Source organism: Loxodonta africana, chromosome 26 (genome assembly GCF_030014295.1).
Source record: "Loxodonta africana isolate mLoxAfr1 chromosome 26, mLoxAfr1.hap2, whole genome shotgun sequence".
Taxonomy (NCBI): Eukaryota; Metazoa; Chordata; class Mammalia; order Proboscidea; family Elephantidae; genus Loxodonta; species Loxodonta africana.
The window spans coordinates 38,726,648-38,743,358 of record NC_087367.1 but is presented as its reverse complement, the minus strand read 5'-3'; the positions used below and the strand labels follow the sequence as shown (position 1 = coordinate 38,743,358).

Here is a 16,711-nt window from a genome sequence, read left to right as displayed (position 1 = left end):
TGAGATTCAGGCTGAGGGAGGGCTTTCCAAGGTCTGAAATGCTACCTTCTTCAGAGTGTTCAGACTAGCTCTGTGAGGAACCTCTTACTAAGAAGCATAAAATACAGGTGCGGGTGGCCAAGAGAGACTGAAAACTTAAATGCATATGGGACTTGGGCAATCTTTTGCTGCCCATGCTTTCAGAGTGGGCGTGGGTCCCACAGTGGAAGGGGTGGGAAGGTCATTGACACCTTACAACCAGCCCTGACTGAACTCCAGAAACATGCCAGGTGCTTATTAAAAATAAGTTTGAGGGCCCCGCCCTGGGAGACTGATTCAGTAGATGTGGGACAGCTCAGGAATCTCCATGTGACCAGCTTCCAAGTATGGGAGGTTTGCAGCCAAGGGCCAACAGATCAGAACTCACCTCCCAAGGATGCAGAACCACCTGGGGAGGAGGGGAAGACATAAGGTGTGTGGGGTACACATAAAGTGTGTGTGTAGGGGGCACATAAGGTGTTTGTATGGGGGGCACATAGGTGTGCCTGGAGGCAGGATGGGAAGTGTAGTGGTTGGAATGGGAAAAGGAGAGTGAGTGGTACAGATAGCAGGCTGGGGCAGAAGACCAGAGGTGCCAGTGAGGGCCCAGCTGTAACCAGACTCTTTATTTTCTGCAAGTACCCCCGGCCCCTACCTTGGTACTGATCCCATATGGAATGGTCTGTTAATTGCCTGCCTTCTTTGCCAGCCTGGGAGCTCCTTGAGGGCAAGACCTTTGCATTCATTCATACATTCATTTATTCCACAAATACATATTAAGACCTTCCTATGCCAGGCAAAGGCTCCAGCAGGGAACAAAATCCAGTCGGCCCTCCTGTAGCTTCCAGTCTAGTAGGGCAGCAGATAAGACCAAGCAGCTCTAGTGCTGTTGTTGTTGTTCGGTGCCATCGAGTTGGTTCCAACTCAGAGCCACCCTATTATGTACAACGGAATGGAACACTGCCCGGTCCTGTGCCATCCTCACAATCGTTATTATGCTTGAGCCCATTGTTAATCCATCTTGTTGAGAGTCTTCCTCTTTTTCATTGACCCTCCACCAAGCATCATGTCCTTCTCCAGGGACGTGTCCCTGCTGATAACATGCCCAAAGTATGTGAGACAAGTCTCGCCATCCTTGCTTCTAAGGTGCATTCTGGTTGTACTTCTTCCAAGACAGAATTGTTTGTTTTTCTGGCAGTCCATGGTATAGTCAATATTCTTTGCCAACACCACAATTCAAAGTTATCAATTCTTCAGTCTTCCTTATTCACTGTCCAGCTTTCACATGCATATGAGGCAATTGAAAACACCATGGCTTGGGTCAGGCTCACCTTAGTCCTTAAAGTGACATCTTTGCTTTTAAACACTTTAGAGAGGTCTTTTGCAGCAGATTTGCCCAATGCAATGAGTCATTTGATTTCCTGACTACTGCTTCCATGAATGTTGATTGTGGATCCAAGTAAAATGAAATCCTTTACAACTTCAATCTTTTTTCTGTTTAACATGATGTTGCTTATTGGTCCAATTGTGAGGATTTTTGTTTTCTTTATGTTGAGGTATAATCCACACTGAAGGCTGTGGTCTTTGATCTTATCACTAAGTGGTTCTTTGATCTTATCAGTAAGTCCCCTTCACTTTCAGCAAGCAAGGTTGTGTCATCTGCATAACACAGGTTGTTAGTGAGTTTTCCTCCAATCCTGTTGCCGCGTTCTTCATATAGTCGTATAAGCATATCTTCCAACATCACAGCAATGCTCAAGCCCCTACAGTATGACAAACTGACAAACGCTTGGGGAAAAGCAGCTCTGTATTAAATGCTGCAATGCGGAACCAGAAGACACCCAACTCAGGATCTGGAAAGGCTTCCTGGAAGAAGTGAAGTCTAAGATGGCGGCTTGGTCATGGTCATTTAGTATTACTATAACGGAAATACTACAGGTGGATGGCTTTAACAAAGAGAAGTTTATTATCTCACAGTCCAGTAGGCTTGAGGTCCAAATTCAAGGCACCGGCTCTGGAAAAGGTCCTTGTCATCAGTCTTCCCTTTGTCTGGGAGCATCTCAGCACAAGAATCTTAGGTCCAAAGGAGGCCCCCCCGTCTCTCTGCTTGCTTCTTTCTTTTATATCTCAAAAGAGATCAGCTTAAGACACTATCTAATCTTGTAGATCTCATCGATATAACTGCCACTAATCCATCTCGTTACATCATAGTGATAGGATTTACAACACAAAGGGAAATCACATCAGATGACAAAATGGTAGACAATTATAACAATACTGGGAATCATGATCTAGCCCAGTTGACAGATATTTTAGGGGCACACAATTCAATCCATGACAGATGGTGACAGATGAGACAATTAAAGGAGGAGTAGGAAAGACTGTTCCAGACACAGGGAATGGTGTGTGCAGGCCTTCTGGGAACAAGGTGGCTGGACTGAAAGATACGGGCTAGAGAAGGGGGGAGTTGGAGGATGAGGCCAGATGTGATCTGGGGCCTCTCTCTAGGCCCATGTGCAGGAGTTTTTACTTTAGTCAGGGGCACTTTAAGTGGGGAGCAATAAGAGGGTTTGCCCCTCCACTTGCCTAGTTCTGAGGTGGGACGTGACCCAGGGCAGCTGCAGGGAATGTGTGGTCAACAGGTCGCCTCTTGCCTGCTGAACTGGATGGGCTGATCCCATCTGCTGCTCCCCCACCACCAGGCTCCTTCTCTCATCATTCACTTATGTTCCTGTGGGCTGCATAGCTACCCCTTCCAGAGCCAGGGGGTTTTTCTTTCAGAACTTGAGAATCTTACATGTTTCCCCAGACTCTACAGTGGAGAGAGCTGGGGAAACAGGCTGAGATAATGGCATGATATTCCAGGAGTCTCAGAAGTGCTGGACTCCTCTGATCTCTCAAGGCTTCTAAGAACTGTGCTCTTCAGAATTAAATTGCTCTACCCCTCCTTTGGAAACCCTGGTGTCGTAGTAGTTAAGTGCCATGGCTGCTAACCAAAAGGTCGGCAGTTCGAATCTGTCAGGCGCTCCTTGGAAACTCAATGGGACAGCTCTACTCTGTTGTATAGGGTTGCAATGAGTCGGAATGGACTCGAGGGCAGTTGGTTTGGTTTTTTTTTTTTTTTTGGTTTACTCCTCATTTGGGAACGGCTCTCCTTCCTGGCCAGTGGTCTAGCTGAGGCTCTGCATTCAAGCTCTGTGGCATTCCTGGAGTTAGCCCAGGGCCTGGCACTCGGTGGGTGTGCAGTACGTGTGGGGACTGCGTGGACACATGCCAGGGGTGGATTATCCAGTAAGCAAGGTAACCACAGGCTTACTTGTGGTTACTTACTAATCTGTAGTGATCAGTTTCACATGGGTTTCATTTTAATGTGCTGTGTGAAATCCATGTGAAATTATTCACTACAGGTTGGTAAATAAACACAAATAAGCCCATGTTTACCTTGTTTATTGGATAATCTGCCTCTGGCACTTCCACTCCATCCCTGGATAGTGATGAGCCTTCTGAGCCCCAGACTGGGAGGACAGGCCCTTCCCCAACCTTGGGTGGCCCCAGGCCCATCGTGAATCCAATCCCGAGCTGGCCTGTGTTCAGGGCACTTGGGGCATAGTGATAGTGATGACTGTCACTACGATTTACTTATCCATGTTTTGTGCCAGGTGCTCCTTACCTCCCTGTCCCATAAACCTTTGCACCACCAGGTCTCTACAAAAAAAAAAAAAAAAACACTAGGACCTCAATTTCTGTGAAAACTGCACATATTTGTTTCTGGAAAAGACTGGAAGAAAATGCATCAACCTGTTAATGATGGTTATCACTGGGTGGCATTCTTTGATAAAATATTTTTTTCCTTTTGCTTGGCAGCATCTCCTAAATTTCCTACAGAGACTGTATTGCTGTGTCATTAAAACGAATAAAGCGAAAACAAAACAAAAATAAACAATAATGGGGATGGGATTTGCAGGGAGCAAACTCCCTCCCTGGGGGGAGGCCCAGGTTGAGGGGTTGGTGCTTCCACAGGGATGGAGGGGCTTATTTGCATATACAAAAGAGTGGCGGGAGGAGGGGGCTTAGAAGAAAGGAGCTCCCTGGAGTCCGCTCTCCTCAGAAGCTCCCACCTGCGTCCAGGGAGCTGGCCTCCACCGGAGCTGGCCTCCACCTCGGTGTCGGCACCCGCAGGCTGGCGTCCTCTATCTGCCGGCGGCCCCACTCGAATGTACGCTCCTTGCGGGCAGGTGGGCTCTGACTCGCGGGTCGGGGACGAGCCTCTCTAACTTGCCCTCCGGGCTTCTGTTCTCTAGATCCACTTCCCGGATGTGGAGCGGGTCGACTGGGCAAACAAGGTAAGGCTACGGCCCTGGAGGGCTGTCATCTGATCCTCCAGCGGCAGCCTTGATGAGGCGGGGGTGGCCCGTAGGGTCCCGGCAGTTCTCAGGCCCCGAGAAGGGCTGAAGGGGACATATGACCCCTATGCCGTTGAGGTGGTGGCCCTTCACCCTGACCACCTTACCCCTGTCAGGTTCTTCTCTTTCACCAGACAATGGCTTTCTTTCTTTAAAAAAGGAAAAAAAAATTAAAAAACTTATACATGGCCACGGCAGAAAATTTAGAAAATACAGGGAAGTATAGCGAATAAATGCAATGGGCCACCGGCCAACCAGGCCGAGGTCGGAGGTCGGTGCTTTCCTACGGAGAGGAAGCTCAGTCCGCCAACGCTGTCCTGTGACCTTGGACAGGCTGCCTAACGTCTCTGAGCTGGCCTTCTCATCTGTAACATGGGAATAACTATGGTCCCTGCCTCATAGGGTTGTTGTGAGGATTAATGAGGTGATGATTGCACAACCGGTGCCTGACACAACGTGAGCGGTGCCTGACACATCGTGAGCGCTGTATCATTGCTTTGTTGTTAGATGACCGGGGAACCCCCGCCTCCTCCCACCCTCCCAGGGCTCTGGCCCTCCCCCAGCAGGGAGGAATCCGAATAAGACAGCTGAGGAAACTCTCCTGTTGCTGCCTAATCTGCCCAAACAAGTCACTAAATGGAAAAGCTCCTCTGAAGCCCCCACCGGAGTCTCCTGACTCACAGCTTTTTCTAATACAAATCTTTCCTCTGGGAAAGAGGCTTAGCCTACAGCAGGAATGACTTAGGTGAGGTTTAAGGAGGGGCTTCCTGATGGTTGTTGAGCAAAGACTGTTATTCTTAAATTACCAGAAATGTCAGTGGATCAAAAACTCTGTTACCTGCCTGATGGTAAAATCTGGAGGAAGCAAGGTGCTGTTTTTAAGAGGATTTCTGAGGTCCAGGGCCCCTCGGGCAAACCTTGTGCCATGCCCACAAAGTTGAGTTTGCTACACATGCACTAACTAGTTTACGGATTCATGCATGCCTTACATCTTTCTTTCACTAACACACAGATGCCCACATAGCCCAGGGCCTAAATGGGTAGACAGCTGTGGAAACAAACCACATATTAGGGCACTGAGGTCCTAGGATCAGCTCCACACTCAGGAGGCACTTGGTGAATGACAAGCCAGCAAGACAGAAGATGGGACCAGGACTTAGAAAGTAGAATCTTGAGGATTGGAGTTTGGAGAAGGCCCAGAAAGAGATGATCCCTTTTCCAGATGGGGACAATGAAGTCCTAAAGTCTCACAGCCTTTAAAAAAAAAACCCAAACCCGTTGCCGTCAGAGTAGAACTGCTCCGTAGAGTTCCCAAGGAGTGACTGGTGAATTCGAACTACCAACCTTTTGGTTAGCAGCCGTAGCCCTTAACCACTACACCACCAGGTTTTCCTCTAGACTCCTCCAGTTAATGGATTTGGAGTGGGGGGAGGTTGGGAGGTGGGTACATCTTTAAACCGAGACCCAAGTCCACAGGAAACGGGAGAAGCCCTTGTCCCAAACAGCACATATTGGCCGACTAGCCCTCCTTCCACACCCCTCCATGAGCACCACTGTCACCTGCTACCAGGCTCCAGATCTCTGCTACCTTCCCTCTCCCCAGGCCCCATGGTTGGCTCCCAGACCAGTGCCGTAAGGTGCTCTGCTACAGAAATCAGCCAAAAGCAGCTTTTCCTAATTGCTACAGAAAAATCTACAGGAAGCAATTTAAGTGTCTCTTCTATGATATTTTCCTTAAATTTCTGGCACCTGCTTCTTGTCGATATCAGAATGTAGAATAGGATAGTTTATGTTTTAGCACAGAGTTAAAGAGCTTCATAATATGAAGTTTAGTGAATTAATAGTTCATGGTGTTCTGCAAAACAGCACCAAAGCCTAGGGTCCTGCTTCCTGAACAAGAGTGGGAACCACTGCTGTGGTTATCAGATGTTAGGTGGACAGATGGATGAATAGGTGGGTAGATGGGTGGCAAGCAGGCCAATGGGTGCTGCCAGCATAGGGCCTGTGGAGCCCTCACCCCTCCAGGACCAGGTTGCGGAGGATCAGGACATGGTCTTCGCAGCCATGGGCCTGGGTGGGGGCCCAGGCTTGACCACCAAGGTCCTCTTCTTGTCCTCCCAGATCATCTCCCAGATCTGGCCCTACCTAAGCATGATCATGGAAGACAAATTCCGGAAGAAACTCGAGCCCAAGATCCGGGAGAAGAGCATCCACCTGAGGACCTTCACCTTTACCAAGCTCTGTTTTGGACAGAAGGTCAGAGTTGTCTCAGGAGGTCAGCCTGAGCCTGTTGTGCAGTCTCTTTCTGTCCTCTGTCCCACCTCCTAACCTCCCCCCAACCTCACCACAGGTCAGTCAGCTGACTGCAAAGTTCCCACAGAATATGACAGGGGACACCACCCCCACTTGCATTTCCTAGGCTCTGGGCATCAGTACAGACCCCTCAGTCCCCAGCACCAGGCCTGGCTCAGAGGGAACAGAAAAGGGGACAAGAGAAGTCATTCCACATTTTTTAAGCGGAATTTTGAAAACATGGCCGTATGGCAGAAGTCAGACAGACACAAAAATGTAGTCACTGTTGCTCACCTCAGGCATCAGCTGGGGAGAGCACACCTTTGTGGAAGGAGATAGTGCCACAAAGTGGTTTATAATTCTCTACTAACTGCTTGGCTCAAGCCCGCACTAGTTCTGTGAGGATTCACCAGACTCCCAGGATAAAATGGTCCTGACCAAAGAAGTTTGTGTCTCACCTAAGGTCAAGCTCTGTATTGGAGACTGAGCTGCCTATTTCCTTCCTTGTCCCCCGATCCTCCTGCCCCAAATTGCCCCTTGGGAAATTGGTGTGGTCTTATTTTGATCATCCAAAAATGCATCCCCAGGCAGAGAACTACTGTGACAGCCATCACCCAGTAAATAAAAGGTGTTGTCATCTGGTCAGTTCTGGAACAAGCAGGTGTCAGAGTACAGACCAGTCTGCTGAGAGCTGCTTGCTGCCCCCAGGTGGGTGCCCACCTCTGCTTGGCTAGCACTCTCTCTGAGTAGCGGGTGGACTGGGCATGCCTGATTTATACCACACAGACTCCCAGGCCTGACCTGTGCCAGCATCCACTGTTTCTTTTTTCATTAATTGTTTCATTCACTTGTGACTTCTTGAGCACGTGCTGTGTGCTAGGCACATAGAAGATGGATGTGGCAGTGCCCTGCCTTCAGGAAGGTCACCGTTTTGTTGCGAGAGGCAGACACGTTAGTTGGTGGATGACAACGTGGCAGTGCCTGCACAATGATAGAGGAATGCATGAGCTCAGAAGTGGAGGGTTGTGGGGGCTGAGGTAGTCAGGGAAGACTTCCTGGAGGGAGTAATGTCTGAATTGGCTTCTGAAGAATTCACTAGGCTAAAAGCCCAGAAGGAGAGCATCACAGGAAGCCTGCAGATGGCTGTGTTTGGAGCAGAGCCTGCTCTGCTAGGCTGCTGGTCTAGTAGTGGTGCCTGTGGGATGGGGCCCTGCTGGCAAGCAGCTTACTTGTAGGCAGCAGCAGCAGCAGCAGCAGCAGGGATGCTATTGCGAAGTCAGGAGAACCTGCAGGGGAGCTGGTTGCCTGGCCAGGTGCCCCCAGCCCTGCAGGAGAAATACTTGACTCCTGGTCTTGGTATTCAAAGCCCTTCAAGTGCTGGCCCTGCCCTGCTCCCCTCAGCTCTCCCATTCCACACTGTGCCACTCCTTTCCACCGTGGGGTCACAGAGAACTCCTCATGTGACCTCCTGGGCTTGGCCAGGACCTGATGCTGTTGCCCACACCCCCGTGTCTGTGCCTAATTCTGCTCTGTGCTGCGGTGACCTTGGGTCAACGACTTAACTTCTCTGAGCTTGTTTCCTCATCTGTAAAATCAAAGGATCCACTTCTAAAGGTTGTTGTGAAGTGTGAATACCAGGCCTGGCCTCATGGCCACTGTGTGTGACTGCCTGAGTTGTGGCCAGCATAGGGCACTGTTCCCAGTGGAGGCCAAATTCCAGATTAGCATCTCTCACTTACCTATGAACCCTGGGCCAGAGGCACCCTGCTTGGCCCAGAGCAGGTGCTCCAATAGTGATGATTCCTCCTTTCTATGGTAGAGGCCTCCAGGCAGGTAGCCTTCCCCAGCCCCGGGTCTCTGCAGACAAGGGTCTTGGGGCTGGCTGAGCTTTCACAGATAATGGGCAAACCCATTCCCCTCCCCTTTGGAGCAGGTGCCCGGCGCTGGAAGGTTATATGCCCCTGCCTCCTCCCCAGGCTTGGACAGACCTTTCTGGGCCTTTAACAGCAAAGTCTTGGAGGCCAGGGCAGAGCCAGGACCTGAAGCTTCTACAATTCTGAGGACCCGCTTAAATAAAAAGAATATAAAATTACAAACACAAAATTAGGCAGAAAGTGAATATTTACTTAGAATGAGAAAATAAATTGCAACACATTACACATTTTAAAAAGCCGACATATCATGAATACCACAAACTCTGGAAAAACCACATATTTTTCATTAACTGCTCCACATATCTCTATCATACTTTTTCTCTACATTTTTGATACCATACTCTTTAATAAACTCCTCACATGGTAATGCATTTGGAGAGAAGAGAAATAATAATTTAATCTTTCCTATAGTGTGGCTGATTGGATATTTTCTCCAGCATTTTATTACAAAAAATTCAAAACACACAGAAAATTGAAAGAATTATACAGTGACACCACTGTACACTATCGGAATGTATAGTTGTTAACCTTTCACTGTATTTGCTTTATTACATATCCATGCATCCAGCTTTCTATCCATCTTTTTTTGGATACATTTCAGAGTAACTTGTAGACATCAGTGGGTTCACCCCTGACCACTTCAGCATGTATATCGTTAACTTGAGTTGAAATGAAATCTGTTTTGTCTTATCGATAAATAACGACCAGACCTCACTCCAGTGCTGCCTGGGCAGAGTCTGGACAAAGAGGGCAGAGAGGGAAAGCTGATAACAGAAGAAAAATTATCTACAGGCTTAGCCCTTGGCCTCAGAGCCTGGGAAGCCTGGCCTGGGGTGCCAGCACTTGACTTCCTAGGGTCAGCTCCCTCTGCCGAGGACCTTGCCCTCTCCTTCCACCCTTATGGGGCCAACTCCTACTTACCCACCAGTTCTCAACTTAAATGACCCTTCTTCCATGAAGCCTCACTGACCCCTGAGGCTGGGTTGGAGATACTTCTGGAGCCCCCAAGTCCCCATGTGACTGCACAGGCTGCACCTCACTGTAGTCCCCTCCCCAACTATCTTCGCCTCTGCTAGGCTGTGAGTCCATGAGGCAGGCTCAGGGTTGCCTTGTTCCCTGCTGACTCCCAAGTCCAGTGCCTGGAAGAGTAGGTGCTTGGTAAATATGGAGGCAGAAAGGGAGGGGAAGAAGGGTACACATTCTAGGGAAGGAAGCCTCATGGGTGCCAAGGATGATCAGGGGCTACAGGTTGGATTTCTGTGTTTGTATCTCATCCTGGGAGGGCAGTAGTCGTGGCTGCTGTTGTTGATGAAGCCCAGTGCTGGGCAGGGTGCTGCCAGCATCCTCTGTTGCAAAAGCTCTGCTAAACCCGCTCCCTGGCATCTCTTCCAGTGCCCTCGGATCAATGGTGTCAAGGCCTACGCTAACAAGTATAACCGAAGACAGGTGGTAGTAGACCTGCAGCTGTGGTGAGCTCTCACTGTGGGAGCCAGTGTGGGCTTCAGGGGCTGCAGGGGGCTCTGTGGGAACAGCTTGTTTGAAGATGGAGTAGTATATATACACTCTGATTTGGAATGTGAATGCCCCTCACAGTGACAACCCCCGCCCCTGGGACTGGGGTACAAGGTCCCTGCTTGAGGGGGGAGGAGTGTCAGAAGAATGGATGGAGGAAGGACTGGTCCCAGGGGAGCTGCCTCTATCTGACCCCTAGGCCATGTCTGGTTTCTGCCATCAGACCAGGCTCCCAGGGCACCCTAAGGGTCCCAAGGCCCAGACAGCAGAACTTTTTTGGAGCTTGGGGCTAGGTCAACTGCCTTGAGAGAGCAAGTGGCTAGAGGCAGCAGGTGTGGTCAGGCCCAGGGCAATGGCTGAGAAGGGCCAGCAGGAGAACGGGCCCTGGGCACATCTCGAGAACTAGAGGCTGCAAAGACACAAGAGGGCCTACTCAGTGGGCTGGGCAAGGGCACCTCTTTTGGTTGAAGTTAGTAATAGGCTTGATGTCTTCCCAGAGGAAGTGAGATCTGACTTGTGCTTCAAAGGACAAAGGGTCACCTCCTGAGGTTCCAGAATGTTGCCATTCCTTTCCAGGGCCTCACATTCTCTGTCCTTAGACCAGAGGCTGGCACTCAGGGCTTGTTAGGAAGACAGCTCCAGGCACACTCATTCCCACTGTGGGGCTGGTCTCAAGTGTGTTGGAATGGTGAGTGGGCTATCACGGTGCTACTGTCCCCGAGGCCGGGCCCCAAGATCCATGTATGAAGAGTTGGGGTATGTTGAGGGCATCTGGTTCCCCCAGCCTCCCAGTCAGCTCAGATGGCCCCTATGGGCTCTCTTCTGCCTTCTGTGCCTGTCCTTTCAGGGGCACTTGGCAGTTGTGTGGCTCATGGCATCCTGCTCCTCTGCCTGAGTCCTCTGGATATTTGATGGCTGGCCTCTCTGTCCGCTTAGTCCTCCCCTCAGGGCTTTGACAGAATCTCTTAGCCCCGGGGTGGGTCACTGTGGGACTTTCACACACTCAGGGACACCCATTCTGGGCTCCCTGTGCCTATCACCTGGGAAGAGCCACCAACCGGCCTCAGGCTATCATCCTTGCAACTTGAAACCTTGCTACCTTCCGCACCCCCACCGCCCACTGCAACAGCCTGGGGCTTCTCCACAGGAGCAGCTGGCTTAAGCAGCTGGAGCTCTTCTGTGTTCTCCCGGAGGATACTTGGGCAGAGTCAGGCAGCTGCAGCAGCGGTGGAGGCAGGGACAGTGTGCTCACTAAGAGCCTCTCCTTCTCATCTCTGCTCTCTCCCCTCTGTGGGGTGAGGTGGTGCCCAGAGCCACTGCCTCATGGTCACAGGTGGGGATGTGCATGGGATGGCTTCTGGATACAGGGCCTGGGGGCTGCCTCCTGGGGTCTGGCTGGACCAGGGTCTATGCAAAGGCTGAGATCATGGGCAAAGTGATGCAGAGCTCAGGCTTGGCAGCCTGGTGCCTGGGCCTGGGCTGTGTGATTCTGGACAAGTTTCTTGACCTCTCTGAGCAGTTGGACCTGTCCCCCCCCCACCATCTTCTTCCTACCTCCCTACTTTCAGCTATATTGGGGACTGTGAAATCAGCGTGGAGCTGCAGAAGATACAGGCTGGTGTGAAAGGCATTCAGGTGGGTAGAGCCCAGCTTGCCTGCCCCTGGTCCAGCCCCTGGGATGTGGGTGGGGAGGGGGAAGTGGGCCATGCTGGAGCAGCTGCAAAGCAGGGAAATGGCACCAAACCCAGAGGCTGGTGGTGGTGGAGGCGTCCAGGCTGAGGCCACACAGCCAGGAAGCGGTGGTGCTGGGCTTCTGGACCTGGTGCTCTGCCTCTGTGGCCCCACAGCCTGCCTCTGTTTGCAAAGTACCTCCAGGAGAGGGTTTGGCTGCCAGTGGAAGTGAGACGTTCTGTTTATGGAGCAGTGCAAAGCCATCATTTAGAAACTGAGGTGGACTGAGGAAGTGGAACTGTCTCATGCCAAAAGTAAAGTAGCTGAATTGGAGTCAGAAATCACTCCTAGCTCCCTGTTGGCTGGGCTGCCTGACACTGTGGACAAGGCAGTAGGCCCGCTCAAACCTGGTACACTTGCAGGAGGCAGAGAGGCAGCTCAGGGCCCCTTGGTAGCCAGCAAAGGGGTGGAAGCTGTGTTTATGCCTCTGCACCCCAAGGGTGGTCTCTGCTGTGGCAGCAGGCAGCCTGGGTGGATGATCCTGACCTTTGGGGGGAATGGGCATGAGAGGAGGCAGCAGCAGACTGGGTGCAGCAGGCACAGAAGGAAAGGAGCTGGGGTCCCTCATGGCCCTCTGTGCCCATCCAGCTGCAGGGCACACTGCGGGTCATCCTGGAGCCCCTCCTAGTGGACAAGCCCTTCGTGGGAGCTGTGACCCTGTTCTTCCTACAGAAGCCGGTGAGTTCAGGGGCTGGAGGCGTCCCTGCCTTGTAACCGAGCATTCTCTACTGGCCCAGGGTCTGGGTTTGAGCACAAGAGTGGATATTGCCTGAGCCTCACCTAGTCCTGGGCATGTAAGGATTATCTCATTTAATCCTTAAGGCTAAGACTCTGCTCTCCCTAAGATGGGGAAACTGAGCTCAGACAAGTAGCTTGCCAAGGTCACCCAGGTAGTCTGAAGTGGAGCGGAGACGAAACTCAGATATCTCTAAACCCAGGCCGGCTTGTGGCCATGTGGTGGTCCTGGCAGGAAGCAGCAAGCTCCACAGCCTGCCTGAGGCCTGAGAGGATGAGGAGGTGCCCTCACCTGTTCTTATACCCCTGCTGAGGGTGCCTCCTTGACAGGTTGGGCTCTCTATTCAGGTGGGGTTGAGGTGCTTGGCAGAGGGTTCTTAGCGCTGGACTCCCAGTGCCTTCCAGCCTAACAACCTACCTCTGCCCCTGCAGCACCTGCAGATCAACTGGACAGGTCTGACCAACCTGCTGGATGCACCAGGAATCAAGTAAGTGCCTGGGAATGCCGCCGGGGAGATCCCAAGTGGCTGTGGGGTCCTCAGGGCTGTGCAGCTTCATGGTGGTCATGGGTCCCACCCCACTCTGGCTGCGTGAGGAGTGAGGGCAGTAGCAAGCTCTCCTTCTCCAGAGGGAAAAGTATGTGTGTTGGGGCGTGGTATGAGAGGCTAACGATGTTGAGTGGCCCTCTGTGGGCAGGCACTATACTCAGTGCGTGTGTGTGTACAGGCACACACATACTCACACACACACGTGTGCATTCACACACACACATTTTGGGTGAGAAGCGCTTTGCTGAATGTTGGGCTGAGGAATATGTAGGTCCCTGTCCTGGTGTAGGACAAGTAGCTCTGAGAAGATAAGATGTGGACCTGGGGATGGCCGTGAGGACTAATGAGAAGTGTGCACAGCTGTTGGAACTAGACCCAGCCAGGCTAGACCCCTGACTCTGTCACTTAGTGACTGTGTGATTTCGGACAAGTAACTTCGCCCCTGGGCTCTTTCTCAGTAGAGGGGAGCCTGCTTTCTCTGTCTAGGATCCCAGTGAGAGCACGTGTGTGTGGTGGTGGCGCAATGGTGTGGATGCACGTTTCCTCCTTTCTTCCTCACTGCACCCTCCTCCCCAATCCAAGCGAGTGGTGAGGAGCCATGTACCCCCGCAATCAACCATGGCCACAAGCACAGGTGTAGGAGGGGCGGCCGCCACAGGCCAGTGAGGAGGGGCAGGTCTGGGAGACCTCTCCTTCCTTCCATGGGACTCCAGCCGCATGTGAACACCTCCCTAGGAATGGGGGCAGCTGGGCTGGCCAGGGCTGGCACCTGCCACTATCTAGGCTCAGGCAGCAGCCTGCAGGAAGGGCCACTCGCTGCCTTCCTCACTGGGGTCATCCCCACTGATCTCAGCCCTTGTGGATGCAGAGAATCCAGTTATGCGTTTGTTCACTCAAAAAATATTTATCGAACACCTACTGTGTTCCATCTTGTTCTAGGCACTGTCTCTCTATACTGTAGGGACAGAATCAGGCAATAAACAAAGAGCATTATGATGTTTTATCTGGGGGTGGGAGGGCTACAATAGCTAGCACTCACATAGCAATTGCTACGTGCTAGCACCGTTCTCAGCACTTTACACATATTAACATATCCACATAACAACTCTAGGAGGTGGGCATTATTATCCCCATTTTAGAGATGAGGACACTGAGGTCCAGAAAGGTCAGTGACTTGCCCAATGTCTCACAGCTAGTGAGTGATAGAGCTGCAAGGCTCACACAGGCTCTGGGTCATTGTCTTCAGCTACCATGCTGTTCTACCACGTGTCTCAGTTTGTCCTACTGTAGTGGCTTGTGTTTTGCTGTGATCCTGGAACCGTTGCCATTGGAATTTCAAATACCAGCAGGGTCACCCTTGGTGGACAGGACTCAGCTGAGCTTCCAGACTAAGACAGAATAGGAAGAAGGACTTGGCAGTCTACTGAAAAAATTGTCCAGTGAAAACCTTATGAATAGCAGTGGAACATTGATTGAAGTAAAACTCATTAACAGCCTGCAAAAAGCAGATGACACAATCTTGCTTGCTGAAACTGAAGAGGACATGAAGCACTTACTGATGAAGATCAAAGACCTTCAGTATAGATCACACCTCAACATAAAGAAAACAAAAATTTTCACAATTGGACCAATAAGCAACATCATAATAAATGGGGAAAGGATTGAAGTTGTAAAGGATTTCATTTTTGTTGGATCCACGATCAACACCCATGGAAGCAGTAGTCAAGGAATTAAACGATGCATTTCATTGGGCAAATTTCCTGCAAAAGATCTCTTTAAAGTGTTAAAAAGCAAAGATGTTACTTTAAGACTGAGTGTGCCTGATCCAAGCCATGGTGTTTTCAGTCACTTCGTATGCATGCAAAAGGTGGACAAGGAATAAGGAAGACCAAGGAAGAATTGTTGCTTTTGAATTATGGGGCTGGTGAAGAATATTGAACACACCATGGACTGCCAGAAGAACAAACACATCTGTCTTGGAAGAAGTAAAACCAGAATGCTCCTTAGAAACGAGGATGGTGAGACTTGTCTCACATACCTTGGGCATGTTATCAGCAGGGACTAGTCCCTGGAGGACATGATGCTTGGTAAAGTAGAGTGTGAGCGAAAAAGAGGATGACTCTTAACAAGATGGATTGACACAGTGGCTGCAACAATGGGCTCAAGCATAACAACGATTGTGAGGATGGTGCAGGACTGGGCAGTGTTTCATTCTGTTGTACATAGGGTGGCTCTGAGTAGGAACCGATTTGATGGCACCTAACAACAACAACAACACAATGCTGTGCTGCCTGGAAGAAGAACAAAGCAGGATTAGGGCAGCAAGAAGAGGGGTTTACGGGACCAGGCTGCTATTTTCAATAGACTGGTCAGTCACAGACTGTCAAAATATATCCCCTCAACACATGCATCATACACACAGGCACGCAACCATCCCCAGCAGGCTAGGGTCAGGGCTGCTTTCTCCTGGCCAGGCCCACCCTGCCAAGCTCTGCTCCTGACTCCAGCTCTAGGCATGGGTGGAGGTGCAGGCGTTGTGGGGGAAGTAATGCACGCCCCCATAACCGGTGATGCTCTGGTGTCCCCAGCGAGGTGTCTGACAGCCTACTGGAGGACCTCATCGCCACCCACCTGGTGCTGCCCAACCGAGTGACTGTGCCTGTGAAGAAGGGCTTGGACGTGACCAACTTGCGCTTCCCTCTGCCCTGCGTAAGTACCAGCCCTGGCCATGGGGCCCTGGGCCCAGTGTTGAGACAGATGTATTATCAGATGATAATCCTCATTACTACCCTGAGGGTGCTGCATCCCCATTTTATAGGGCGGAGACTGAGCCTGGGGAGGTTGAATGACTTGCCCAAGATCACCCAGCTGGTGAGGGACAGGGCCCAGGGTTGATTCCTTACCAGCAGCTCCTGGTGCCTCCTTGTGGCCTGTGTTGGGAACTGTGGGCTCTGGCCCCTGTGAAGATCTAGGAGCCTCCCATCCTCCTTTCCGGCACATGATGTTACCTAGGTCTCCAACAATTTTGTGGCAGGAAGAATCTTTGGGGTTTACAGAAGAGAATCCCCTTTTGAGTCAGGACCTGGGGCTTCCTTGGGTGCTAAGTCCCATAGTCCTGGTCCTCGGCCCAGCTCAGGAAGTCCCTGGGGCAGCCATGTGGTGTCCCCATAGAAAGGTGCCCGGGCTGTGGGCGTGAGCCCATCAGGGCTGGAACTCAGGGCCTTGGGAGTGGGGAAGCACCCAAGTTTACCACTGGTGTTAAATGTGGGGCATTGGTTTCTTTTTACGCTTACCCTGATGGCTGCTCCTACTCAGGCCTGTGCCACACCTGGCACTGTGACCTGGGAGGGTATAGGCTGGTTGGGAGACAGACACATACCTCCTCTCAGCCTTCTTCCTGTGCCCTGTCTCCTCAGACACTCACGCTGGCTCCTCCTGTGGGGGTGGCTCCCAGGTACTCATCCCCCAGTGTCCCAGCTTTCAGGCTGGGGCTCCTTCTTGAGCCTCACCAATTCCCTCCAGCTCTCATTCATTCCCT

At 51.3% G+C, this 16,711-nt stretch overlaps 1 protein-coding gene across 1 annotated transcript in view; it reads left to right on the top strand.

The window, feature by feature from the left end:
- The window catches only part of ESYT3 (extended synaptotagmin 3), a 65,564-nt gene that overhangs the window by 21,465 nt on the left and 27,388 nt on the right, over positions 1-16,711 (top strand). The window contains exons 2-8 of the mRNA XM_064277259.1: positions 4,320-4,361; positions 6,543-6,677; positions 10,040-10,116; positions 11,728-11,794; positions 12,479-12,568; positions 13,058-13,113; positions 15,762-15,882. Of these exons, the coding sequence (XP_064133329.1) occupies positions 4,320-4,361; positions 6,543-6,677; positions 10,040-10,116; positions 11,728-11,794; positions 12,479-12,568; positions 13,058-13,113; positions 15,762-15,882 (588 nt within the window). The remainder of the gene's footprint in view (positions 1-4,319; positions 4,362-6,542; positions 6,678-10,039; positions 10,117-11,727; positions 11,795-12,478; positions 12,569-13,057; positions 13,114-15,761; positions 15,883-16,711) is intronic.